Source organism: Tenebrio molitor, chromosome 7, assembly GCF_963966145.1.
Source record: "Tenebrio molitor chromosome 7, icTenMoli1.1, whole genome shotgun sequence".
In the NCBI taxonomy this organism is placed as follows: Eukaryota; Metazoa; Arthropoda; class Insecta; order Coleoptera; family Tenebrionidae; genus Tenebrio; species Tenebrio molitor.
The window spans coordinates 5084666-5112582 of NC_091052.1; the positions used below are offsets into that span (position 1 = coordinate 5084666).

At 36.6% G+C, this 27917-nt stretch overlaps 4 protein-coding genes and 1 long non-coding RNA gene across 6 annotated transcripts in view; 2 read left to right on the forward strand and 3 right to left on the reverse strand.

Moving 5' to 3' along the window:
* LOC138135556 (uncharacterized) overlaps positions 1-3728 on the reverse strand; it is a 68980-nt gene extending 65252 nt beyond the window's left edge. For both annotated transcript variants that reach the window (XM_069054311.1, XM_069054310.1), the window contains exon 1: positions 3494-3728. In XM_069054311.1, coding sequence (XP_068910412.1) covers positions 3494-3590 — 97 coding nt within the window. In that variant the 5' untranslated portion in view covers positions 3591-3728. The remainder of the gene's footprint in view (positions 1-3493) is intronic.
* The window catches only part of LOC138135555 (glutamate receptor 1-like), a 51165-nt gene that overhangs the window by 12417 nt on the left and 10831 nt on the right, over positions 1-27917 (forward strand). The gene's annotated exons all lie outside the window — the stretch shown is intronic.
* Positions 4505-6516, forward strand: LOC138135558 (uncharacterized). The gene is made up of 3 exons (XR_011161012.1): positions 4505-4637; positions 4690-4829; positions 4938-6516. It is a non-coding gene; the product is annotated as an uncharacterized lncRNA (long non-coding RNA).
* Positions 12619-15287, reverse strand: LOC138135552 (uncharacterized). Its single transcript, XM_069054305.1, has 4 exons — positions 15111-15287; positions 14722-14914; positions 14464-14668; positions 12619-14002 (listed from the first exon to the last, which is right to left on the reverse strand). Exons 2-4 carry the CDS (start codon positions 14896-14898, stop codon positions 12726-12728), a joined length of 1659 nt encoding a protein of 552 aa, XP_068910406.1. The 5' UTR covers positions 14899-14914; positions 15111-15287; the 3' UTR covers positions 12619-12725.
* The window catches only part of Kul (Kuzbanian-like), an 85079-nt gene continuing 73107 nt past the window's right edge, over positions 15946-27917 (reverse strand). Inside the window, exons 6-12 of the mRNA XM_069054304.1 lie at positions 26438-26562; positions 23826-23954; positions 19498-19666; positions 19152-19321; positions 18928-19095; positions 18499-18876; positions 15946-18126 (exon numbers count right to left, since the gene is read on the reverse strand). Of these exons, the coding sequence (XP_068910405.1) occupies positions 17071-18126; positions 18499-18876; positions 18928-19095; positions 19152-19321; positions 19498-19666; positions 23826-23954; positions 26438-26562 (2195 nt within the window). The 3' untranslated portion in view covers positions 15946-17070. The remainder of the gene's footprint in view (positions 18127-18498; positions 18877-18927; positions 19096-19151; positions 19322-19497; positions 19667-23825; positions 23955-26437; positions 26563-27917) is intronic.

Consider the following 27917-nt stretch of genomic DNA (forward strand, 5'->3'; position numbering starts at 1 on the left):
ATATTTCACTTGAAACTTATCTGAAATGATGGTAATATGTATTTACATATACACCCTAGGTACATAAAAAGTTAGAAAATTTTTAGTAAAAAACAATGTGATAACGAAAAATTCACGCAATTTGGGTAGATATACTTCAACAAAAATTTCCTCACATCCAGTTTATAGAAAGTACAAAATAAGACCAATATGAATTTAACTTCGCAAGTAGACGCTTGCGGACCTATGCTATCTCGGTAGGAAAACATCAATGACTACCCACACTCGTATTGTTCGTAATTTACACGTTAGATTTGAAGATGCCTACCCCCGCGAAGGTCACCGAAGAACGTTTGTGGTCAATTGACCTTGACTTCTCAAAATTAATTAATAGGCATCTGATATAACATAAAGGTTAAATTTTCCATATTTATGCATGTTTCGATTTACCAAATAAACATATAATCACTGTACGAACAAATTGGTCATCACTTTACAACTGAATTTAATTAGATAAAAATCATGATCGACTACAGCTGCCGAGAAAATATGTATACACCGTCTTGTTCGTGCTAATAATAAAATTAATTGCTTGTGTGTTATGTGTGTTTTAATTACTTGAGTTTTTTATAGAAGTTTTGCTTGAAGAATGCCTCACTTCGGGTAGGTACACATGAGGCGTTTAATTTTGTTCCACTTCAAACACCGATCCACAAAGATTGACACTTTCTCCTGATGAACAAGCTTAATTGCGATAATCATCAATATAATCAGTATATTGTACATTTTAATTTAAGAGATGTTAAGCAACCAAAATGACAAAACTTTCTTCGCCTTTTCTGAAACGGACTAATTAATGAGTCACAATGTACGTGGTGTTTCCTTGTGCCCATCGGTTTAGCACTTTTATTGCTGCTTAATTATCATCGTTATCAAGGAGTTTCCAGTAATATTAAGTCATAAAATGCACGTGATCGAAATATTAATGCAGGTAGTGATATTTATTTTGTCGTCCACCGGATGTCCTTCTGTGATAGGATTTTATTCCGGTCAGTATCAGACGGTCATCAATAACATAAAAAACAATGTTAAGTCAAGGTGTGTCTAATCAGATAACCGATCGGACGTGGATTTTAATTTCTGCGAATAACCACAAAAACATTATTCAACAAGAACACAAGAATTACTCAAAAACAATTTAACACAACAACCAATAGAAACTTCAAATCACAGAAGCTATTTGGTTTTAGATTGCATCATTCAGAACCTATGTCGGCATTACTAATTATTATTAGAAAATAAAATTGCATTTCCGTGTTAAGTAAATGTCTAAATTAAAGTTGTTTTCGCATTTTTGATACGGAAATGTACATAATCTGAAGCAAAAATTACTTCTAGATGGACAGGTTCTCCAGAGGAAAATAAACATCCGGATTCGAAAATTAAATGAAGTAGAAATCTGATGTGTAAATTGCGAACTTCATATAATATTAATTATGTATTATAAGAAATAAATTATGCAAAAAAGTTGCAAATTTAACCTTGAACGAGGTGATTTATTTGTTTGATTCCACTTTCTGAAAACCAGTCAAATTTACAGGTGCAGTCTTCACAAAAGAAGAGTGCAAGAATATATAATTTATTTTTTAATTGTTCCTGGCAACTGATTCACCAAATATCAAAGCTTTGAGTTTATACTTCCACAAAAAGCATGAGATCACGGTTAAGAATTAAAATTTGCAACAATTCACAGATTCGGTTTAATAAAACTTGATTTAACAGATGCTCTCGATATTTGCGACATGTGCTCTTAAAATCAATTTACTTAGGTGATGTAATGAAATTATCGTCTATGTGAGAAAGTTTGACGAAACCAATTGGAGGGGTACAAGAAGAAAAGGTAAAATTTGATCCTTGACATGTGCAACCATGAGAGATAACAAAGACATTAAAATACATATTCGAAAAACAAAAACAAAAATGTATTCGAAACGAGAAAAGAATACACAAGTGGGGAATAGATTTGGGGTGAATAAATATACAGAAGAAACAAAAATATCATGAAAGTGCTGCAATGTTGGTATCACTGCATTGCATGCTTATTATGTTGCAAACGAAACTTGAAAAAGTAGTGTCGCGGAAATAAACATCTTGAATAAACATTAATAATATGGAATTATTATAAATAAAATCGTAATTTATGACTTTGTCCAACTTGTTTTTGATTTTCATGGAAATTTTGTCATTCCTCTGAACCAAAATAAACGTCCATCAAAACGGATGACGTAATTTAAAGACGTTGAAATTTTTTTAAGTAACCAAAGGATGCGGTTCAAATTTCCAAACCGCTTTTATGAAAATTTGGATGGAGGCATTGTCTCTCAGTCCGGTACGTAATTATAATATGTATAAGAACGTTGCATTAGTAAAACCGCATTTGTATTTAAAATTGTTTAAAAATAACTGAACATTATCGCGTCAAGGTCATTAACATTTTTACACCACTTATCTTTAGTTAACTAAGCAACAGTCCTGGACGTAGGTATATATCAACAATTGCAACTCAGGTAAGCGAAGGCCGATTGTTTTAGTTTCGTTTTGTGGAAACGACAATTCAACCAAGAATATGACTGTTTTTATACGGGTTTAAGTGTAACGTACTGATTCATTTCAACATTAATTAAAACAAAGAATGTCTCAATTGTTATGAATTTTATTATGCCACTAAAGAGTCATCGTTTAATTCTTTAAACAATCATGGCGATAAGCTGCCGAATATCTCTCAAGAGTCAATATTGACAAGATGACTTGAATTATAACACAAAATGTAAAGTTTCAAGTAGTACCTTGAACCGATGTAGGTCTTCGATGATCTCCAAGATTGTAAAAAAAGTTAATTTTGTATCATTAGGTGTATGAATAATAACACGGCGCTCTTGAAAATTTGCTTTTAATAGAGCGTTAATAATAATTGCACGTGGTATACTAATTAGTATAAAATGCGAATAATTTTTTGAAAGTATAGAAATAAAACATAAGGTTTCACTTATTTGTAGGTGTTTTGTAAATATTAAGATAAAACAACTTGGACCGACTGACATTATTAAACTGAAAATATGTTAAGTAATTTTTTTATCACTTCAAGGAAAACAGAAACGGGGTTTTTAGTATTTTATCACTACGGGTGAATAACATGAGGTATAATTGCGGGAATCAGTCCATCTCTATTGCCAAATGTAGATTGATGCAAGCAAATAATGATGAAGAAATAATAACAGATTCTTTAAAAAATAATTGCTACGACAAAACTTCGTAATCCTCCGGACGTCAAACGAAACAAGTGGCGAAATTTGAGTCTTATCAAGAATGATGAGTTCGGTTCTAGAGCCTTCTGTCGCAACCAGATCGGACGCAAAAGTATCGATCAAATAGGGAAATCTTAACCGATTTACCTTCTGTTCAAGGTGAAGTACTCTTACTATCAAGGATTTAATTTGGTCTAATCGGTACTTACCTCCTTCTTCCACATGAGTTCCATGTTTGAGATGATGCAGGTGGGCATAGTAGTGGTGATGATGAAGAATACACTCTAGATCGGTGCAATTTAACATTTTCACACAGCGTTTCTGACTGTGAAATTTGATAACGGAGGTACCACCAGAAGAACTGCCGGAATACTTGATTTTATCCCATTATTAGGTATTAATGTTTTCGGTTCGTATTGCCACACACGCGTGTTTATGTCACTACACCGCAACGAGGTCTTACATACAAGGATTATTAACAAACATTAACGCTATTTACATTAAACTGTTCTTAAGCGAAAGCAAATCTGCACACATCACCTGAACGGCTTATCGGTTGCCATGGTGACCGCCGATTTCGGAAAACTCGTCGGGAAAATTTTTGAACACCGTTGGACTCGTACTTTTCCACCGTTCCTCGAACACGGTCGCTGTTTTGGGTAAGGTCAAGGTTCACAAGAAATGCCGATTATCACTGCGAGGGCAACCGTTCTCAACTCGTGCTCACTTGTCCAGTCTTCCGCAAGACACTAGACACTGCCTTCGAGAGTGCTACAAGTCAAATGCCTTCATGTTCATAGTGGTTGTGATTGTCGACAGCTAGTAGTGGGTCACAGGCTAGGTTAAACGCGCACAACGGAGGAATCCCCGTTCACACACCGTTCTCCACACACGTTACACGTTTGACCGACTATATTACAGCTCGATTCATGTGAGATAGAAGGTTAACGCAAACAAGACATCGACGGTGCAAGGAATGGAATGGATAGCTGCAAGCCTGCTGGAGAGGGGCAACTTTCTAGGTATGTGCAGCCCCTCTACTGTCACCACACAATTAAAACGCAAGTTGCACTTGATGAGAGGAACAACCTTCCATTGGAGTCTTTAACGGAGTGCATTTTCGCAATTTTGACTTTTCCGCTACTGGTCGGACGATCTTGATTCCCAAGGATTCTGCGAAATCGAAATCGATTATTCAGGTCAATATGATTATTACATTTTATTATACCTACCTGCCTCTCCTAAACAGGTGCATAGAATGCTTTTTACACCTACAATGAAGTGATGGTCGCACTGTAGCACTTTTTATCGAACTACTAAAGTATTACTAGAACTTGATAACAGGATTTAAATGTAATTAGGTAATTATTAGAAATTTGTGTTATTAATATGTAGTTACTTCAAGATTAAGGTATTAAGAGATTAGAGGCAATCAATGTGCTTATTATTTATTACAAATTCATGAGGAAGCATTTATGAGTAATGCTGATAATTTCTGGTTTCATCTACTCTCTTTATGGCAGCAACGTATTTTATAACTGGGAGGTAAGTACTTCATTTCACGGCTCAAATAATTGTTCAATTATTTTATAACAACCATAAAAGCCTTTGTCAAAAATATATTAATTCGATAAAATTCTCTTGACAATCCAGATACTGACCTCCCGCCTGACAACCATCTGGAGCAATAATGAGTCGTGCAAGCCAAGGATTACACGGAACTTAACGGAATAGTAGAAGAAAGGACCATAAACGTCGCAATTAAATGCTTTAAATAAGATCCCCTAAACTAGGTTGGTTAAAAGCTACTAAATTCTTTAGCTTATAACGACCAGCGGTAAATAAATAATGATTTATGTTCCACCTCGTCCCTTACAATTTACAATAGCGAATAGCCACTCTCGGGGCGATTTTGCTCTCAAGCTATTAAAATATTCTTATGCACTCTCCCATTTAGATTATTTATGAGGGTGCTCTTCGCATTTCAACAGTAATTATATCGGACAAAAACAACTTACTAAACCTAATCGAATGAGAAGACCATTTCGATAAGTTGTCTGCCGAAATTATACTCCTTTTTTTGGATGGATATAAGTGGATCAACAAGTGAACAAAAAACTTTAACTTGTTATATTGTAACGAACCTCGTCATTGATTGTACTATCGTCAACACAGTAAAAAATCATTTTATTATCTTCCAGCATTAATTAATATTTAATCTTCGTTTTTTGGAGAAGATATGTAGTAAAAAAATCCACGGATTTAATTTGTTTGTCGGCTGTCGTTCACACTGAGCTCTTCTCATTAAGGCTTAGCAAAAACGAACTCGTGTAGTTATTTTTTTTTAATGTGACAAAAATGTGTACGATAATTAACAATATTTTCTCTGAAAATGTGGAAAAAAATACCATAATGAAGCCCGAGCTTTCGATAACTGAATAATTTCTGTTAAATATAACAACAACAAACAACATTACAATATTCTGTTTGAAAAAGTAAAACAGGGAAAACAACGGAATGCGAGCTTTCGATGGCTGAATAATTTCTAGGTTAATTTATATTTAATCAATACTTTTAATTTTATTTAACAGGTGAAGAATGCAAGTGGATTAATTATAAAGGAAAAGTGAAGAGTAAAGAGTAAAATACGGGATTTCATTTTAGACGAAGCCAACCAAAAAGAAATGCTTTCAACGTGGCTAATAGGTGCAGCTCTAAATAAAACCAATCTGATTGACAGTTGTCATGGAACACAGATGTAAGAAAAATCACGTGGCGGTATGTGTACTAGAAGGCAGGTTGTTATACCTTGTGGCTATAAATATGCAGATGTAGTGCTCAAAAGAAATTTCTCTTTTCTACGAGACTCTACCAATTAGGTGCTGCCGGTTGATTTGCTACCATTCATTACACTAATACATTAAAACTTACAAATGACTGAATCTTATGTAATAGCAGAAATTGCAGCTCGTATTGTAGACTGAAAGTGGTTTGGTTATAAATATTTATTACCGACAACACTGACTAAGCAACATTGAACATTTAAAAACACAGTTTACACAAAACACAAACTAATAGTAAAAACATTAAATGACGACAAAATTCAATCACAGTATCGACTTTGGATGTTATTTTCCAAATTAATCCACTGCAGAAAGTTTAAAATTAAAGATATCTGCCAATCTGGGTCATACAACTGAAATTATATAATTTTTATTCGCGACGAAACAGACGTGAGTCTTTAATCGTCGACATTTTCGTCTTGTAATAATATGCTTCTTGGAATCAGACGTTTTGTGTTGTTGCTTAATTTATCTGATTACATCAATCATAAATCATGCATGCACCTAATTAAACTGGTTAATTCGCACACAGATTCCGACTTAATTATTATCAAATTTAATAATGAGCTACTTTTAAGTACTTAAATTTTCAATATTGAACCTACTAAACTAAGAACACGTGCTACTAGTTATATAAAAACAGTTTAAATATCTAATGAATCATCTAGCACGTGCTTGAAGGTGTTGTTAATTAATGTGAACAAAAACATTGTTTTAAATAGTCACATGAAAGTAGAGCAGATACGGTAGTATTGTTCTGAAGATGTAGATACGAAAACTTGTAAAATATCATGTCACACTTTCATATCGTTAGTAAGTCTATTAGTCACTAAAAGATATAGCTAATCCTTTATTAATTTTACTGCAATAAATTACAATTATAATATTAAGGCGGAGACAGTTAACCATGTTTTATTCCAATAAAATATATGAAATCCGAGAAGGTCCTGCGGAATGTTTTTGTTGCATTCCAGTTCTGCCAAGTTCTGCAGTTTATCATTTTCAATTATTAAACCGGAAACAACTTTACAGAGCGATTGAAATAAATTTAACTTTCAGGAAAACCATTTGACTAATCACAAGAAGAGCATTAACACGAGCCTTGTGTACTACGTTTTATAATCGCCGCGGCGCAGTTGATTAAACCAATATTTTTACATGTTGAAGGCAAAATTCAAGGTTTAGGGCGCTCAGAGTAAGATCAAATGTTACAAACTCTATACTGAAATTCCTTGAACTTTAGTTGTCTTCCACACTATAATATATTAATTATCTGCCCTTTCAAGTGGCAGTAAAGTGTAAAACTGCGCCTTATCTCCGTGTTTGTGGCAAGGAACTGTTTCAAAATATAACAAAAAGTACGAAGGAAAGTCTAATGACGACAATCGATCAATTATTAATCGTCGACAGGATGTTGATTAAGTCCATCCTGAAATCAGGTAAAATTCCCATAGAGTGAAAGTGGAGGCTATGAAATGCCACCTAAAATAACACCAGTGCAGTAATTGCATTTATTAATCTGCAAGAAGTGAAATCCAAGACGATCTTTTGATTCACTACCGTCTAGTTAACATCTTCAGCGTCAAGATTATGAAATCTTTCAAAATGTAGTCAACTGGTGAAGTAGTCCACAGATTTTCTCTAGACCACAATCTCTCTATTGTACTGAAAGTAAAATTCTGGTCTGGGTTTCGCCTCTATACAAAAGTGTCAATCCAGATTCGAGAATTTTAACTGCCAAGCAAAAGTTTTGCAATGCGGTACTAGCAATCGATGGTAATTTCGCACTCTTTGTACAATTTAATTGATGAGCCATTTGTATGATAATAATTCGAGCTGGTAACCATGGCCCAGTTATTGGACCTTTTTTGCTTTCCGAATATGATTCCGTACATTAATTTTATACATTTGTTCGGTATGTTAAAGACAATATTTTTTCATAAAACTGCCACAAAAGTATCCCAATTATTTTAAATGCAGTGTGCTGCCCACTCAAAATACTTGCAACACCAAGAAAGCGAATACGTTTCCAGTAATTATCATGATCTTGCATGTTTTGAATATTTACCAAAGAATATTCCGTTTATCATCAGCTTACGAAGATTTTGAGAAAATACTTTTTACAGAACAACTTCCAACAACTGCATATAAATTGTAGAAATTGTCGTAATCGTGCCATAAACTATGTTACGTTTTTATTTACAAGAGCACGTTTATGGGATTACCCACTGGTAGACCAACTTGCATACTTATGACCATCCAGAGCTTTCCGTTGTTTATTTGAATATCACGTCAATGGACCTCCAGTTACTCCACCGTTAGGTCCATCCTATAAATTTAACTGGATATCACACAATATATTTCCTCTGGAAGTGACCTCCGTCTTCGAGGTATGACAAACTCGTATGGCAATCATAATCATTAACTGACTTTGACATTAATAAAGATTTTTTTCTAATTTTAATGATATATCACCTGTTATGTTGTGATTATGAATAATTAAAAATCGATTATTTATTATTTATGAAAACAGTATCAATAGTTTTAATTGGGACACAATAATTAACATCGCATCTGTTAATTTCAAATGGTTCATAGAAGTACAGATAAGACATCGCTACCGTTTCCAAGAATTTGATGAGAACTGTTTAATTGTTCATCAACTTAATCGTCAGCTTCAAACGCTTGTTAAAATTAACCTAAATTAAATAGACAACTATGAATATGCATTATTTCCAAAGATAACAAGAAAGTGGGTAAACATATTTTATAATGCCAAGAAACTTTATAATTAAATCAGTTTAAGAGCCATTATAGGTTAAGGGCAAGCAAACTTATTGTCTAACCCAAGTTATAGCCTTAAAAGTTGTTATTCTGTTTTGTCAATATTAGGATGCGTTATGAATTCTTAACATGCTTTAACCTTTGTCCGCTGGGTGTGTACTTAATTTCGAAAAACGAGTCAAGATAGCAGACACGTGTGACTTGCGCAAACCAAATCCGACACCATGTCCGATCGTTGAAGTCTTTGGTCTCGGTAAAGACTTTATTACTTCATTTGCCTAAACGGCGAACGTGTCATGAATGGTCGCCTACGAATTCCAAGTGTAGTGATTCGGACCAAATTCATTAAATATGGATGTCCAATCATTATGTACATTGCCTTGCTCAATGAAATGGACGCCGAAAGGATAACTGGTCAATTTTTACATTTCCCGATACAAAATGACGCACCGGCGACTAGTTGTCTAGTGATGATCTTCGTCGTCTCGCTCCCTCTCACATTTGGAGCCTCTATTTAAAAGATGGTGATAACAGCCTTGTGTAGACATTGACCCAATTTTAACAAGGCAATAAACGAGGAAATGAACAACAATAATTACAATAATAACAATTATGCAAATTTCGCCGGTACACCCACCACTTTTCTACGAAAATAAATTATCAAGAAGGTGAAAAAATTCTTGCTGTAGGTGTGATGTGATGATCAAAGAAAAAAAGGAAAGTTAAAAAGTGAGGAAGGTTATGTTTACTTAATTATCTAGGCGACACCAGAGACAATGTAGTGACGTAATCGTATTCTCTATTGCTAATGGTTCTTTTCTGTAGTTCTATTATCTAATGATTCGAGATGGTATTGGCATTTACATATAAAACACTCACGTCCAGTTTCGTTGTTTTCACAATTTCCATCGTCATGTAGACGATTTCCTCACGAGTATACTAAGCGGACTCGTGGTACGATTACGTACTAATGATGATTAAATCCTAACCTGCTCAAGTTCACTGCTGAATACTGTATTGAGGCAATTAATGAAATAAAGACATGATTTTCCGCTTGAGTGACTCCAGCAGCACCGTTGATTATTTTCAAATAAGAAGTAATTAAATGGCAAAAAGCTGGCACTGATCTATCCTTTCGACATGTATTTTCCAAGTTATCCATACTGGTCGGCCAAGATGACCGTAACTGAAAGCATTTCCGCTCGGGCGAATCAGGAACAAAATGAACAGTTTAGAAAACCGCTACCACTTAGAACATGCAATTTACGAACAAATTTGGATGTACATATTATATAAACGGCCGAACCCCATAATATTAAAACTTTCTTTATAATTTGGACACTGCCGACAAATTTATCATATGAAAATGTTATGTCTTATCAAGAACATACGTGAGTATGAAAAATAGATTAAATTACAATTCAGTCCTGGTTAACTAGGTGAAATGAATGTATCTGTCACGCACAACATTGCCAACAGGCTCAATGTTAATTTATGAAATTATAATTATTTGTTCTAACAATAATTTATAAAATTATGACTCGTTGTTCGTTGGGTGATGTCATATTATGTGGCAAATGGGGTTGTCCTGGCGCTAGGGGCGCTCTTATAATTATTATCATTGCGTAATTTTGCCATTTTATTCTGATAAGTTTGGTGGTCTCCAAGGCAACTACTCCTGATGTCATCAATAAATAATGCCATTCATCAACTTTGACCCTATTTTTTGCTTAAATTATGACTTTTGAAAAAATCAAACGATATGGCAGATAAACCTACGCGTGTTGCGTTTAACCTCCAATACATTCTTTACATGCGAATTTGGTACATTGCAGCAATTATGTTGGATCAAAAGATATAATTATAATGACTAAATGCGGAGTCTTCAAATTGCGAAAAAAAAATGTAAAAGTCTTGCAATCATCCGAATGGAAAAACTGAGATTCGCATGTTGCTAAAAACGTTCCGAGTGTTAAATGCAAAGGGAGAAAAAACATCAAATCAAACACCAATGACAACCGGTTAGCGATACATAATTGCGTTACAAAATCTATCAAGTGATCTAATTTTGCAACAAGATAATCATGGTTGTATTTATATAAAAATAAGCGACCAATAAATGTTAACAAGCTAGCTGGAAGGTGTAATACTTTGTGTTGGAATTGCAATTATTCCAAATTGATAATGAAAAGTCGACCGGTTTGAGATTTTCATTGGCAATCCTGGAATTATTGTATGATTGTCCAAAATTGCGAAACTGCCACCTTGTAAATGTAATGTTAAAATTAGCAGCGAACACGTTGGAAAAATATTCTTAATTGCTATTATTAATTTCAACATCTATTATCACGATTTGCACTATAAAGGTTAATAACCCGTGAATATCACAAGACTGACCTGAAAATTTTGGCAGTAATCCTTGAAGTGTGAATTCACACTCGGTCTTGACTAATCCAATTAAATACTAGAAGAGCACTTACAAAAACTGAGCGTACGGGGTGTGGTGGTTAACATGATATATCGAATTATAATGACCGCTAAATTAATACAAAAAAAGAAAACTAATTACATTTCCGTGGCTTTCTCTCGTTGATTTAAAATAATTAATCTTGGGCAAAATCTCTAACGCAATCATCGAACATTTGGCTACTGGTATTCAAAAACAATAAAAACATCCATAAAGATGTCATTCTGTTTCACACTTTCTCGCTTAATCCGGAAGATTTGTTTCTCGATTATGTGTTCAAGACAAAAAACCTCCACACTATGAAAAAAACTACGACTCTATCGCTACTCTTGATTCATGTTTAATTTCGTTTAATGAAATAATAAAATGTATTCGCTTTTTCATTTGCACCCAATTTTAAAATAAAATAAGGCACATTTCACCTTGTAATTACGTTTCGCATGGATTTAGCAAACCGCAAAATTTCATTGAGCATGAAGAGATTTTAATATCATCGTATTATTTTTCTACGATTGATTTAATATACCTTACTAAGTCTAATCAATGTCAAAAAAGACAATTAACCGTAGAAAAACGTCTCTGATTCGTTAGACATTGAACTCGTTAAAAGCCACATTGAGCATTGTATTAGCAAAATCCTTTACGGTCTTGATTTTCATCATAAAAATCTTCAATAGAGGACAAGTTTTTGCAAAATGCGGATTTTATCATTAAAATTGTTGCCTGTACTAACTACACGGCACAGCATTCGGGCCGACTTCTCGTTCCTGTGATTAATAAATAATTAATGCGACATTTTATTCAACAACTTTTAATGTTTATAAAAGGCAACACAACTGCCACCTTAATTGTTTTCATTATTTTCAATTGTACAGCAAAGTTGTTAAATTTAATAAATGGTCACTTGAAATTTTTAACTATGTATGTACTTAAATTGAGAAGCCAAGTTAAAAAAAATCTTGAGGCATTTACCATATATGGAATCGTGGCGATTTTTATGTTTCAGTAAAGACATTGCCATATGCATCATGCACCTAAATAAATATGCGGTTTTAAGGAGAAATCTCTGCAAACGCAACTTTACCGTCGTACAAAAAAATAACAATAATGTACTAAAAACAGGGCAAGCAACCGCGACTACTACAAATGTCAATGAGTACTACTTAAATGTTTAATGTCCCCGATGATGTAATATTAACTGGAACACTGCATTGTTAAAAAATTGGCGTACACCAAAAAGTACAAAAAAGTCATTCTTTATTAATTATTTAAATTAAAAACAAACTGTGGGAACTTGAAGCGGCAAACGAAAACTATAAAAAATTTCATTAAGCTAAAAAAAACAATTTATTTTGCAGCATCATTCGCAGCAGGAATCTTGGATTTGTCTTCAGTACACGCATTACCTGGAAGCTCGGCAAAAAACATGTCCGGTGTGAACTTCAAAGATGATTTATTCTGAGTGGTTTTCAGCGCATCCGTCTCCATAACCAAGACTTCATTAGTCTCGCGTAGAGGATCTTCGTTCGCACTGTCGCCGATTTTCGTTATGATGTCGTCGGCCATTATGGCCTTTTTGAAACATGATGAATCATCCGGGTCCAAATTGATAGTGTCGTTGCCGTGTTTGAGAGCGTTCATCTTCGACGTTAAATATTTATATTTCAAATCGCTGACGGTCTCGAACTCGATCGGGTTGTCCGCCATCAGATCCGAATGCATACTCAGATTTTCCGGCTCGAACATCTCCGCGTTTTGCATGTGGAAACTATTTTCGTACAGGTCTTCATTAAAAGTTGTGTGCAGTTGCAGAGACTCCAAGTTGGTTTTGTTGCAAGCGGCGCTGGAAAAGTTAGGATCGATGTATTCTTCCGGCATGGCTTTGGCTATTTTATCGATTTCGTCTGGGTTCTTGATTATTTTCAAATCAAAGGACTCTTCCCTTTTCAGGCTGGGGTCATCCGGGAAAGACTCCACGTTTGCCGCTTTGTTGGCAATAGCTTCGTTGTCCAGAGTTTTCAACTCCTGAATTTCCCCGATGTGCCCGTTTTCATCCACCACTTGATACTGAAGACCTCCTTTCGATAAGTTCAACAGAACCTCATCAGACACGTTCACGAAATTTCCATCGCTCGTTTGAAACATAATTTCCACCTCGTCGTTCCCCAAGATATGTTTAATCTTATCAGCGGTGAGACCCTGAGTGTTGGAAACAGGGATCACATTTAGAGATTTACCGTTCGCGGCCACTTGGGGCGGATTCCCATTAACAAACTGCACGTCGTGTATGTTGTCGACGTAATTCTCGTCCACGTTGGGAATGAAATTTTCAACGGTTGTTTCGTTGAAGGACTCCTCGACGATGAAAGAGTGAACTTGCGGTGTGCTCGCCATTACTTTACGTAAATTGGCCAGGGCGATTCGACTTGCTTGGGCCTCTTTGGCACACGCTTTTTCGGCTTCGCTCCCAAGGCATTTTCGCTTAAATTTATGCTGGCCGTACGCATTACTTAGGGCATAATTTATTTTTGGGGGCAAGGAAGCGTTGGTAAAAGGTTTGTAAACTGTTGGATACTTTGGGGGTTTGCATATAAATTGCGGAGGAGGAATACACACTTCGTCAGCTAAAAACAGTTCACACAGTTAAAATCAAATGCTCTCGTTCAAAATCTAATCAAGCAAATGTTCGTCTGTTGCAAACCGGATATTGAAAAATTCTTCCCGCACACTTTTTACTCCCCTTTTTTTGACGAGCATTTTTATGTTACCAGACTCCCCACACATAACTTCGATTTTGTAATCTAATATGGTAAATGTCAAACGATGATAATGTATTAGTATCTACATGATTTATGGATCCTTGGCTGGCGATTTGATTTGTTGATTACATTGATATCTCCGATATTGATTCTAATTTCGTTATTATGAACATTATGGACTCGTTACTGTGAGCCCTGAGCTTATTATTATCACGAAAATAAACAAAAACAACGCAAAAAATTGCGTTGCGAACGCGTTTTTGATGTGCGATTTTACAAGTGCTGAAATTGGTACCTCTCATTTCCTATAAAATTTTGTAACTTACCTGAGATATTCTGATACTCATTCTCTGCAAAAACATTTTCTAGTGCAGCAATTTTGAAAAATTTTACCGCAGCGATAAAATGTTTCAGATGATCTTCACCAAAAGCACACTCCCCACAGTACATAAATTCAATCAGGGATTTCATCACAGCAAAATCTAATCCATTTATTACTACCTGTTCAATAGCTTTATTTTCTAGATGTTCCTATAAGAGTAATATTGGGGTCGCACTTTGAAACAAGAATTTACACGATTTACTTTAAAATAGCTGCTACTTGCTGCCAAAACACACTTGTGTGCATGCAAAGTGTTACTACCACAACAAACTGCAATATCAACTAAACATTGTCTTTCCATCAGCATGCATAAACCTCTAGTGATTTGTTTTGAGTGTGATTCCCATTCCAAAACAAATTTTCCACCGGTTTTCTCCATTTTTGTTTGAAAAGCGCTGGAAATAAATTTGAATTTAAATCCCTTCTCGTCGACATAACCTCAATGTTGTCGGCATTATAATTACGGCGCTTCTAGCAGTTCAAAGAAAGAAATGATGCTCCGCAAGAAGACAAAGTTAAGAATTCACGATTAACAGAAACTACATTAACTAATTGCTTGCTTAACTAATGTAAAAATTTGAAAATGCGTACCTACTTCATAGGTTGTGAAAAACTACTGCCAACCTAACAAAAACAAAATTTAAATAATCTTGGAAAGATATTACAACTTGGAACCGAACTATCATCATGTATCAAGTGGCAATAATATTCTCATTTCAAAATTATCATTTTAAGAAAAAACCGAAGTTCAGTATGCATTTAGCTAGTTAATTTTCATCCTTGTACTAAAATAGGTAAAATAATTCACATGGTGGATTAGAGAACTTACCATACGTAATGATTTCTTTAGTGTAATGTCCGTAAATTTACTAAATTTTTTGCTTAATTGGAAATAACTTCTTCATGTTTTTATTCTTGTTAAAAAAAGGCATGCGGTAGGCAACCAGTAATACAGACACGTTATTGAAAAGGGGCAGATTTATTTATCTTTGCGATAAATTATTTCGTAAAAAAAGTTATTCAGTGAATCCACTTCGATTCTAGTAACAAAATTAAGTTGCTACTACTGTTCACACAAATATTGTACTTAATGTACTTCAGAATTCCAATGTTCAAGCCTGTGATACGCTGTCACAAATTTCACTTTATAAAAGCTTAAAAATGATGTAATAAAATGGGTGCAATTTTTCTACGAATTGAATAACGCCACACCTTTCTATGACAATGTTGCTCTTATTATTTTACTAAACATTCTGCATAAAATATTCGAACATATTCCCTTAAAATTCGGTCTTTAATGCAGATTGATTATCTTTCTCTTCTTCTGCAGCTAAAATAAACATAGGAATCTTGGTTGTTGTATTTTTGACTGGAGATACTCTAATGGTGTCAATAAGGTTCAGATTATCAATTTTCAGGCTCTGGACCAGTTTTAGAAATTTATTGTATAAAAAGGTAAATTACATAATTGTGTAATTAATTAAATAATTTAGTTTTAATAAACGAATTACGTTAATTAGAAAAATACTTCATGGATCAGTAAATTATAATAAAGTTAATAAAACATAAAAGACAAAAAGTAAAAACATCTAAACCATAAGATTTATCAAAAATCAAAATATACGTGATCATTTTACAATTTAAGGTAATTTATTTGTTTTAATTTAATTTAACTTAATTAGATAACATAATGGAAGTACGTCTTTCACACAAGGTAAAGCTAGAGCGAGGTGCGAACCAGACTTCACACGACAGTAGTCTGTTTCACATGTCACAATGATTTATTTAGTGTGAAAGTGGCATGCGACTATACAATGAAACATTTTTTTCAACAAGGGTACACAAAATAGTAGGTTCAGAACACTTTCAGCGTGTATAAATTTCAACTATTTAAATATGAAAGCAATTATTTGGCACGCTAAATTACTCGAATTTTTAAAAGTTTTTTTTTTTTGCTTGACACAATAGTATCTTACGAAATGTGGCTGTACCAAATGAGACGATTGTAAACTACGTCCTATTTGTACCACGAAATTCACAGTACAAAAATGGCACTGTAAAAATACCATACAAGCAGCAGTTTCATCAAGTTACGGTGTTTTGTAAATAAATATATATTTTAGTTTTTTTTTCATTTTACACTCGGATGAGAGATTAAGTAAAAATTATTTAACCTAGTGATCACTGTTAATTAAAACGTTCCACGTCGCCTTCACAAAAACTCCCAGTAATAAAAACAAAATACCTTTCGTAACAAAACGTAATTTTGTGACGACTCGTGTCGGTGTTTGCAAAATAAATTTGTGCACAATCGTTTCGCTCAAAATTTCGGTGCCCGCAGTTTCGCAAAAGATCGTCGATTTGAGTGTTGAAAGTTCAAATAAAGGCACTTGTCAGCTAAGCGAGGATGGTCACTGCATTTCGGTGGGGTAAATTTTCGTGAAGGCGACATCGACCTGAATCAAACTTAATGTTAAGCAGCTCTGAGAGTGCGGAATGTTTGTTTCCACAGCCTTAAACAAGTCAATTTGGGTCATCGCGTAAAGTTATATCAGTCATCTGAAAATAGAAATTCGCTTTCAGATAACAATACTTCTAAATCAGACTGGACGGTATGAATATTGGAATCAATATCATCAGGTTTAGTAGCGGGAGAATCAACAACCTGCAACGGACTAGCTATAGGGGCTGCGTCTATCGCAACAGCGGGATTATCAACACTCGTCTTGCTGTTCTGCTTCGGCTCACGCTGTTTCACAGTACGCACAAGCACACCTGTCCTGGGGACCTTACTTTTTTCAGTCTTCTTGTTGGCATCGGCCACACGTTCAATCACGACACTAGTTTTTTCCGGTTTACGCAACTTAACACTAAATTTAAACGGTGGTTTGTACACCACTTGCAACCTAACTTTTTCTTTCTCGTTAGGTATGTTGCCGACGCTGTGCGACTTGCTCTTGTCGGTGCGGGGCCGGATGGTGGGACGCTTGTGGGGACTCCTGCGGGACTTATCGGTCAATCCTGCAGGAGTCGACTTCGATTTGGGTAAAGCGTATTGGGACTTCAGCAGCCAATTCTGGACCTTCCCGACCGGATCCGCCTCGGGCGTCAACGGGTTATGAAGCACCTCAGCGCTAATTAACCCTTTTTTACCGTCAACATCCGCTTGAACGTTGCTGTAATCGATGATTTCCTTCTTCTTCTTTTTCTTCTTGTTGTTGTTCGCGACGGCGATTTGCGGCGACTTCTTCACCTTGCTGTGCGGTATCTCGATGACTGCGGCGTCCACCACTGCCGGTTTCTTTCTGCTCTCTTCCGCCCCCACCGGCGCCGACACTCGCTTCTTTTTCTTCGGGGAATTCTTGCTCCTGCTGGGACTGTTCAAATTGTTGTTGACTGACTCCTTGCTCTTCCGCTTTCGCTTCACTTTCCCGTTTCGCACCTTACGCTTCAGAGGTAGTTTCGACCTGACCGCGGGATGCACCGTTACTTGGCCGTTCTCTCCGTCGGGGGGCAGTCTGACCGCCTCCGTCGGCGAACTGTGCATTATCGTGATCGACTTCAGTTTCAGATTTGGCTTCTTACTGAGATATTTCGTGCTTAAGACCTAAAACAAATTCACAATCGATACAGTTAACAAAGACAAATGTGCTCTCACGGACCAAATTCATGAGAGCTGCCGAAGAAGGCTAAAACCACGGAAAACTGGGGTTCAGACGAACATCCCAACATTATGTATACGAAACGAAACACAAAAGCGAATTACAATACTGGCTTACGAATTAAAAACAAATATTAGCATCAAGAACCAGCGACTTAAGTGACTAAATTATACATCAGAGGGCCTCTCAAGGGATTTACATTCAAGATACTTTATCACTCACGTATTTGCCAACAACGAATTTCAATCATTATTTTAATCTTAACAAAAAATAATCTCTTCATTGTTATCATTGCGAAAATAAAACGACGGACTTACCAGCAGGGCAATTACTAATGCGACAATCGCCGCTACCGCGTACCAATAGTCCATCATCCACTTCTTGAAGCTCGCGAAGCTTTCTTCGGACAAAAGTAACTTCCTGAGTGTGGCCAAGGGTCCTGAGGGGTCTACTTCTCTGCACATCTGGAACACGTCGCAGTACCCGCTGTAGTCGTTACAGGGGGTTCCCGGTTTCGAATACATGTCTGGTATATCATAGGGCATGTCGTTCCAGTCAAACGACGAAAGACACGGTTGATTATCCCCTGGAAGTTTACAGCACAACTCGCACGCTTTAGTTTTTGGGTCGCCCTTTTTCGGGATACATTGGCAAGATTCCAGACCGTACGCCAAACAAATTGAGCCCGTGCATTCCTGAAATAATTCAGTTTTTAACTTGTAAAAGTTGCAATGGTTACGGCGTACCCCCATGAAACAAACAAACTCTTTATTGCAGATGGTCTTGTTCGGTTTGTTGACTGAAGGAGGACACTGTGGGTTGCGCCCGTTGCAGAAACTTTCGTCCCTGCAACCGTTGTCATCTCTGCATTTGTCGCCGAATTTCACTTGACATTCGGACGTACAGCAGGGGCCCTGAGAACAGATTAGATTTACAATCTGTGGGGGTTGCGGAAAAAAACTAAGAGCACCTGTGACGGGCTGCAGATGCTTCTGGGGGTGAGACGACAGGGCGGCTCGTCTATCGGGGGGTATCTTCTTTGGGGGTAACAGCACTGGTCCCGGCAGTCCTCCTCCCAGCCGCAGTCGCACTCTTCCCCTTCTTCGACGACGCCGTTTCCGCAAAGGGAAGCTTGCGGTTCTGCAATTTTTCGATATCAATCGGGATTAAACAATAAGTCATTAAAAAGCGACGTCGGCAAGTGGAACTGACATGGAGTCAAGAGCAACAGTGAAAATATGTATCAAAAGCATAAAGTTAAATTGGAAACGAAAAGTTTTAATGAAACAAAGTTGCGGAAGAGCGTAGTGATTTACCTGTAAAACATCCTTTTGGTGAGCGCGCTTTAAAATTAAGTACTGGGTTAATGCTTTTCAGGCTGCAAGGGGAAAACTGATTATTGTTTTTCTTGTCACCAGACGTCGCCCTCGCGAACATAATGAAGTTACCATCTTCGCCTCCGGGGGTGCACTGTTCCGGGTCGTGCTTTATGCAATGAAAAAGTCAACATTAATCGGTCTCTTTAACTCGATAGTTTAATGAACTAGATGAGCGCTGATGCGGAATAATGAACCGGCGGTCGAAGTCAGCCAATACGGGTGACTCTGGATTGTTATTTTATTGTCGAACGTAAAATATTTTTTCAAGCTTCTTTCGATGATAAATTTGCACAATTAACAAGGATACCCTTTTAAAATTTACGGCGAAATTTACGATGGGCGGGTATCACCGGGTTTCCGCGGCTTTTTATGGACGAATAAAAAGGGAATTTCGTCACTTATACGCACACATGCCGCACAAAAATGGAAATATTCAAACCTTTGCACGCTCTAATAGAGCTGACGTGCTCCTGATTTATGTTTTTATTCATTGTCTCCGCAATAAAAAGGCAGCGCGATGTTCGGCTTGTCAAGAAAATGAATGTTATCAACAGTTGGACTTGGATGAAAAACTCGATCCACTCTGTGAAACAAAACAATTAGGGCTATTTCAAAGTCCTGAAATTAAACCTTCCATTTCCGGTTTAATGACCACACTGCACGATACTATAATACGCTTTGGAGGATATTCCGCAACATTTTTGCGCCACTCTAAATTGAAATATTCCATACATGCACATACGAGGGAGAGTGATAAATGCTCCCGGAGATTTATCAAAGCTGTCAATTTTACATGAGTTGTTGCATGGATATTTAAATTTACGAACATATGGGAAATCTAGACGTAGGTACAGTGTTGGTCAGAATTTATCATCGCCTGACAGACTCCAAAGAGCACTTTTACGTCAGGTTAAAAGCGGTTGACCTTAAAACGTGCACTCAAAAATTGATAAAATATTTAATTGTCGAAAATTGCAAAATGTTTTTTGCTACGTATTAAATATAATACAGTGTGGAATAAAATGATTTACATCTAGTTAGCTTCGGAATTTTTGCACAATTGTTACAATTTACTAAATTGAATTAACAAACGTTGGTGGCCACTTTCAACACTAGCTGTGACTTGCTTTTGTTAGCTCCTTTTTAATTTCAATCTCTACTTTGCATTCATATCATCCCTTCGCAATAAATCACATTTGGAATATTTTGAGGTTAGGCTTTCTTTTCTTTTGTAGAGCGGCATTTACAAGGGTAATGCAAAGGTAACTAGATGTCAATCATTTTATTCCACACTGTATATTTATATGCTCTTGACAGTACAGGAGTTGTCAGCCAGCATATTAGAACTCCAATTGCCCCGATACTGCCCTTCTATGTTCGATATCTCCTGGTGAAATCTCTCGCTGTGATCGTCGGTGGCAGTACATACATAATAGATTTTAAGGGACATGTTGTATGCCAAAGCTTTGTGGGAGTTCAGTAGTTCATGCACTTAAGTCTCGACAGTTTTTTGCCTTGCTTTTAGGAAAAGATTCCCAAGCAACTTTTTCAAGTGGGTTCAATTTCTGCTCGAATATTGAAAATTTCGTCTTTCATCAGTTCTCTCATTTGAGGACCTATAAATAATATCCCCGCTTTTATTTTAGCGTCACTAACTCTAGGAACGATCACACATAAAAATCCAATGTTGTTTAAGTCCATTATCTGAACAAAATATTCCGTAAGACCTAGTAATGTGTAACGTGGGTAAATAGACATTTTCAGGTTTAACTAATGAAAAATGTAAGAACTAATGGAGAATTTAACACACTTTTCTTTACTGGAGTAAGTTACTTACCCCTTTATTACCTAATGGCTTTTTCTATGTTTGCTATCTCACTCACACATGAAACAACAAAATTTCATATACAGGGTGTAACAGAAATAGGTGCATTAATTTTAACTGGTAATAGAACTCGTCAAAAGGAACAACTTTTCTATTTACCATTTTGCCGAAAAACGATGTTTAATTCCAAAAAAAAATTGGAAAAATTTTTCATTAAAATAGCCCTACGCCACTAAATACTGCAATGGCTAATTGAGATCAGCGCTAATATGAAAAAAACGTCCATTTTCATCCAGAAAACGTGTTTTAACGCCGAAATCGAAATTCAAACAAATCTACCCGTATAGCAAAAAATCCACTTCGTAAGAATCTGGTTGTTTCACGCTTTTAGGTAGCTTAGTTTTGGAGATATGAACGGTTTTAGGAAAATCTTTCCTAGTTTTTTAAGCCATTACGCAACGTTTTTCGCCAAAATGGCAGAGAGAAAAATTGTTTCTTTTGATGAGTTCTATTACCAGTTAAAATTAATCCACTTATTTCAGAAACACCCTGTATAAGCTGCAATCCAACCAAAATAGCAATGATTTTCGAGTCTCGGCACAATTTTCATACTGGATCTTTTCCAAAAATGTAAGAACGAAACATATTTTCATATAACTCTTCCATATAAGTCGCATTGGGTGGTATACGCCGTACCCTGATAAATTGCACATTTTTTGACAGAAGACAGACACAGAGGCAAGTGAAACAATTGAGATGGAGAGTTTAGTATTTTTCACTGCGTTATGTTTTGGAACTAGGATTTATAAAAACGTGCAATCTGTCGCTCATAGTACGGTTGGCTTAAAAAAAAACGGGAACTGTCAGATTTTATTAAATTTTTATAGTTTGAAACGGCCTCTTAGAGTTTAGGTTAAAAAACTGCACTTATGTGTCAGAAATACTACTGTCAAACGGACACAAATTGACATAAATTGACAAATTAAATTTCCAATTCACATTAGGTCAGATTTCAATTCCCGTTTTTTTTGAAGCCAACTGTAGGAACTATACGGAAGGAAATTTATTTCCGTTACGAAGCAGTACAGCTTTCAAGCTAACTTTAGAAGAGTCTACGAACAAAAGCCACTCTTTTGTATCATGTTCATGATCCAGTACCTTCATTACAGAGCAGAAATCATTACAATATACTAAATTTCCTTCTTGCGAAAAAAAAATTAAATTCGTTCTGACGAAGTGACCCCGAAAGTAGCATACTCTTGTATTACCATAGAGAAGATTCCAGACTTTTAACCTAAATTCTAGAAATTCCGCCTACTTTATGGACAAAGTTAAATCACGCACCAAGTTCTTGTGTCAATAAATGATTCTCACGCGAAAAAGTGCTTCGATATTAGGATCATTCTGATAGATTGACGCCATTAATGTCTGAGTCATCATTGCTCGTCATAATTTTTCCTGACCTCATTACCGGAGGTAAGTCCGGATATTCCTTGGATTTAAATACGATCCTTGTTGTGTTTGTCTGTCAGAAGTAACGGTCTGTTGAGTGATGTTTTTGTTCTCTCCAAACCATTGGACCTGCAAAGGGCATATGACGAGAACTATTTGCCCATCCTGTAGGAAAACCAACACATGTTGAAGAGCAGATGAGACGGGCCCAACTCTTGCCTTGGTCACCCATGTTTTAACCAAATAAAGATGGGAAGACTGTTTAATGGACGTTGTAATAAAGTTTTTGAGCTTTAAGAGTTACTTCGCCACACACGTAACAAAAAGCGTCAGGGTCATAGTGCATTTTTCACGTGACAAAAACTTTGTTAACCAGTGCATCTTACGGGTGCATAAAAATGTGTGTTTTAGAATAATGTTATAACTGTACTTATTGATCGTCGTTTACTTTAAAGGGTGGAAACAGTTTTGGAACTGCACGTACTGGTCGAAGATTAGAGGTTTGGTTTTGTTATGAATTCTGTCCAAGCACTGTACAGACATGGCAAACCTAGAACAAATTAAGTTCTGCCATCGATTGCGTCCGTTTATTGTCCGGATTTAATAAATCCGGATGAAATTAGTTCAATTGGAATTTTCTACGGGACGTCGAAGACAGGCAGAATGGTAATGAGTTGGAGTTTCCAGTCGAGTTTTTGTTAAAAGATTACCGCCGCCGAAGCGTCCAAAATGTAAAAACAAACGCAGATTGAACGAACGCTCTTTTGCATAGAAACGTAATTTCGAGCTGTGAAAATGCCTTTTACTGCGATCAAATCCGAAGAAAATACAATAAGATTATGCGCTAGTGAACGAGTCATCTCACAATCAAACGAAATATTATTCAAACCGGCCAGTTCTGTCGCGTCGTTTCTCATTTAGTTCTCTACGACCAAATTTAAAAGAGTTTGATTCAGACCGGGACAAAATGACAAGATAAGATACTCACCGGTGATCCAAAATTATGTCCAATCTCGTGAGCCAGTGTTACATGGGACACCGCAGGCGGAACGTGCTTGCCGTAGTTCAATAACGTAACGATTCCTGTATTTAGCGATTTCATGCTGCCTCTGTAATGCTGAAATTGAAATCTGTGATTGATAATCGCTCTTCCTGCTAAATCATGAAATCACACCAGCCCAAGTATTATCCTCGTTCTTTGCCCGGGACAATGTAAAAAAACGTACAAAAGCAAAGCTCTGATAGATTCTGCAGCGATTATTAGCTGACACATTAATCTCGAGATGGGAAATTGACGCATAATTGTGAACGTAATATCTCTGATAGATGTTTTGTCTCCTGTTTGCAGTACCATAATCGACTGAGGCAAAAATTAAAACATATCACAACAAAATCGAGATCGTTAAATGTTTTTGACAGCATTCATACTTGCAAGACTCGGCCACGCCTCGTACTGCAAACCATACTCATGCTCGCAAACGTCCTCATGATACAAATAACTATTATGATTTGGAGTGTTTTCATACATCGATACGTGAGTAATACATCGAATAATCTTGTTCCACTGGAAACAATTCAATACTGACACAAGTTGAACTGAACAAATTGTACGATAAAACAACACCGAAAGTATGCGCTGGAAGAGGAAAATTCAGCAAACGATATTCTGAAAATATGTGAAAACGCTTGACGTGTTTTCCTTTATATTCATGAATTTATTCCAGACAAACACCTAATTTTTATCCGAAAACCAATCTACTTGTCACAGCCGAAGTAAAACCGCTCTCTTCGCTGTCCGTGATTTAAGTCGCGTCCTGAAGCAGTCAATTATCTTCGCCGCGAATTGGGGCATTTTAACAACTCCTTCGCTCATCGCAAATTTCAACACGATCCTCAAATTCCTGACGACACCATTTTCCGTTTATTTTTATTATCCGCATGAATCATAATCAGTTCATATGCATGCAGTGAACCGTCGCATATTGCTGATCAGCAAATACAGAAATCTGTATTAAAGAAAAAAACATCTGGGGCTGTGCCAGCACAGTGCTCGATAACGCCGAGTATTTATTTTTAGAGAGAAAGGCTTCACTATCTGCAAATTCTCTGCCTCCTTTCCAATCTCATATTTTCGTCTAAATTAGGTTGATTACTGCATTATCATTTTGTAGAAGAGAAACGTCTACTGCGCCCTTGACAAGGCCTACAATTCCAATTTTAGTCGCTTCACCGTAAACATGTTTGTCATTAGTGATCGTCGATACTGCAGCAAAGCTATTATAGATAAATTAATTATCGACCGGAGTGAAGCTTTCTGAACCCACACGATAAAATTTTCACGAACAAATATTACATTATTAATTAAATCCGAAATAATGATGACATAAAAATAACAAACATTTGTCAGCGTGCGAATGGCCCCCAGTTGCATTTAAATAGTTAATTTTGCAATTTACAGATGCAGTGTGGATGAATATGTAAATATTTAAAGCCATAATATAAATTTCATTTCTCTCGGTGTGCCAGATTAAGCGTTAAGCGCTCGTAAAGCGCTTTAAATACGAACGGTGTTTATTGATTGAGCTTTAAAAAAGCTCAGGTTAATTGGCGCCGTCCCAAACTTACGTTATCGATCATCGAATGGTGGTTCCTCGTGGTCCTCCGAGTACCACGTTTTACTGTTCGATTTTACTGCTCACGTTCGTCGGCGTAATAAAATTTGTCTTAAAACAATGTTACCGGCCAATTTCCCTTTGAAAATTGTCAAATTACCATGTCTGTTTGGGTGCGGAATAGCAACCAACATCAATCAAATCGATCCAGGACTCCTCTCAACTTTCTAATTAAAATTTAACTTATCAACCCTTATCTAATTCGAATCTGGTTTTCCATTATTGTGCCGAAAAACCGTGAAACTGTGACAAAGGGAAGTCCCCACATCAAACCGTCCCGATGTTCGCTGCGTATTGAATGTTCGATTGTTGGCTACAACAACGAAACAGGGTGACCGAAGTTAGATAATAAGCCAAAAATAAACACCTGTAAAGTAATTTATTACAACCATTCGACTGGCTATTGTCACATGGAGAGTGTTCAATGGATGTTGCATGCACACCAGAACGTGTTATTGGAAATGATTCTCTTGTTCTGGCATGGCTCGGCTAATAACATTATAATGGAGTAATCTTGTACATACACACGTAGAGGTACAGACACTGTGTAATCTATTAATGTACCAATTTAGACGGGTTTTGACTGCACACATGCCGCCCTGTTTCTTGCCCGACAAGAGGACGCTTGGCTTCATACCAACCGGTAAATTTTGATGAGTCGTCCTGGCTCCAACTTTCGAGCAGCTTATGCGGACAAAAAACAAACAAAGCTACTCAACATATGAGCCGGCAAAAAAAAATTCACTCATCTGGTACATCGCCTGCACGTTAGACTTGTTAGTTGAGGATAATACTTAACCATATTAACCCATAAAAGGGCCAACGTTACTCTAATACTCTTAGTTTAATCCGTGGCATAATAGGATTAAATTAATTCACGTAAATATGAATTTAAACGTCGTTCAGGTGGTGTAGCGAGAGACCTTACCCCGTTCTTCTCGCAGACGCCCCCAGCATTCTTCAGATCGCCGGTCCAGGCCAATCCCAGCGTTCCCATTTCGAAATCTCGGTAAGTAAACATGTAGGCTAAGCAGAATGCATCGTAGTCTTCCTCTGGAACAATAACGGTATTTATAAAGTAAATATTATCGAAGCCCTTACATCGATTTGAATGCATAATTTTCCGGCGCATAAACAACGATTAAAAGAGTGAATTCCTAATTAATTCGGCTAACGAGATTAACAAAAGTCAACCCACATTTCGATATAGTTCGGCACGAAACGAAAGCACAGGATTCCATCGGAGAGGGTGAAACTGGAACCGGAAAGAACTCATTAGAAGATTGCATCGTCCGCCGTTCATCACTCGAATATGAGACACAATTTTCAGGAGAAATTTACGAGCGCCTTAAAGAAATTTAAGAATTTCCTATTAAATTATGTTGAAGAGTGGAATTAGCTTGTATTGCTTTGACGCGAGTGTTTTTTCATCTCGTGAAAATAACGATGGATGGTAGAAAAATTGGTGGGAGAATTGGCGCCTAAATTTTCCATGGTTGCGTTTTATCAGTCGTTTCCGCTTCCCTCGCCGCTTGTTATGCAAACGAAATTTCGCCATTCATATGTGTTAAACACAGTTTAGGGCACGACAAACACTGTCATGTGCAATCACGGGATCGATAATTGAATGAAGTCGTCTCGTCCTCATTATAAGAATTGTCCCTAAAATTTTACTGTTAATCAGGTCGAGCGAAGCGAAGCGTGATTAAGCTTTGGAAATCTTCAAATTCGATTAGCGATGTCTTAAATATTAAACGAAGGTATTTATTAGGGTGACAAATCTGTACATTTGATTAAATCACGAGATTATGGAGGCGAGATTTTTCGAAAATGACGTAGGAAAAGCAATTCGCCGTCAGAGCACGCCCTGAAATTTAAATCCGAACCAATTTGAATCCCCTTGTGGGAGTACAGAATCAAATAACAAATATTCTTGGAAAAAAGATGACGGTTTTAAGTTTGATGCGAATTTGTATTGTGCGGGCAGAGAATAGTTTACCTGAACAAAACTTTAATTACGGAAAATGTCTGAAGCAATTGTGGCAAGTTCCGCCTGAACAACTTTAAACCCTTCAAATAAAGGCAGCAATTTATAAAAGTTTCTAGGTAATAAACCTAAATATCTCTTATTACAATATAAAAACATTTCCCTCGGAAAGTTGTGCAGTTAAACAACATCATTCCGGGCTATTTTGGCTACTTTTACTTTTCCGACAGCAGATAGATTGCGACCGGAATAATAAGTAGCTGCATAAATCCGGGAATTACTCTGCTGTGGCTTCCTTATATGAATTGCTTGTAAGCAAGGCGGTGCCTCCGACTGCCGCATCTAGCTTAGGAACAAATGCCTACGCCGAAGGGAAGAGATCATCCATTTCGCGTAATTGATTTAACTTATTTGGGGGATC

Coding starts and splice junctions, on each gene's coding strand:
- LOC138135552 (XM_069054305.1), bottom strand. CDS start 14,898: ATGGAGAAAACCGGTGGAAAATTTGTTTTGGAATGGGAATCACACTCA. Junction 14,669..14,721: donor CAAGTAGCAGCTATTTTAAA/GTAAATCGTGTA, acceptor TTACTCTTATAG/GAACATCTAGAAAATAAAGC. Junction 14,003..14,463: donor TGAGTATCAGAATATCTCAG/GTAAGTTACAAA, acceptor AACTGTTTTTAG/CTGACGAAGTGTGTATTCCT.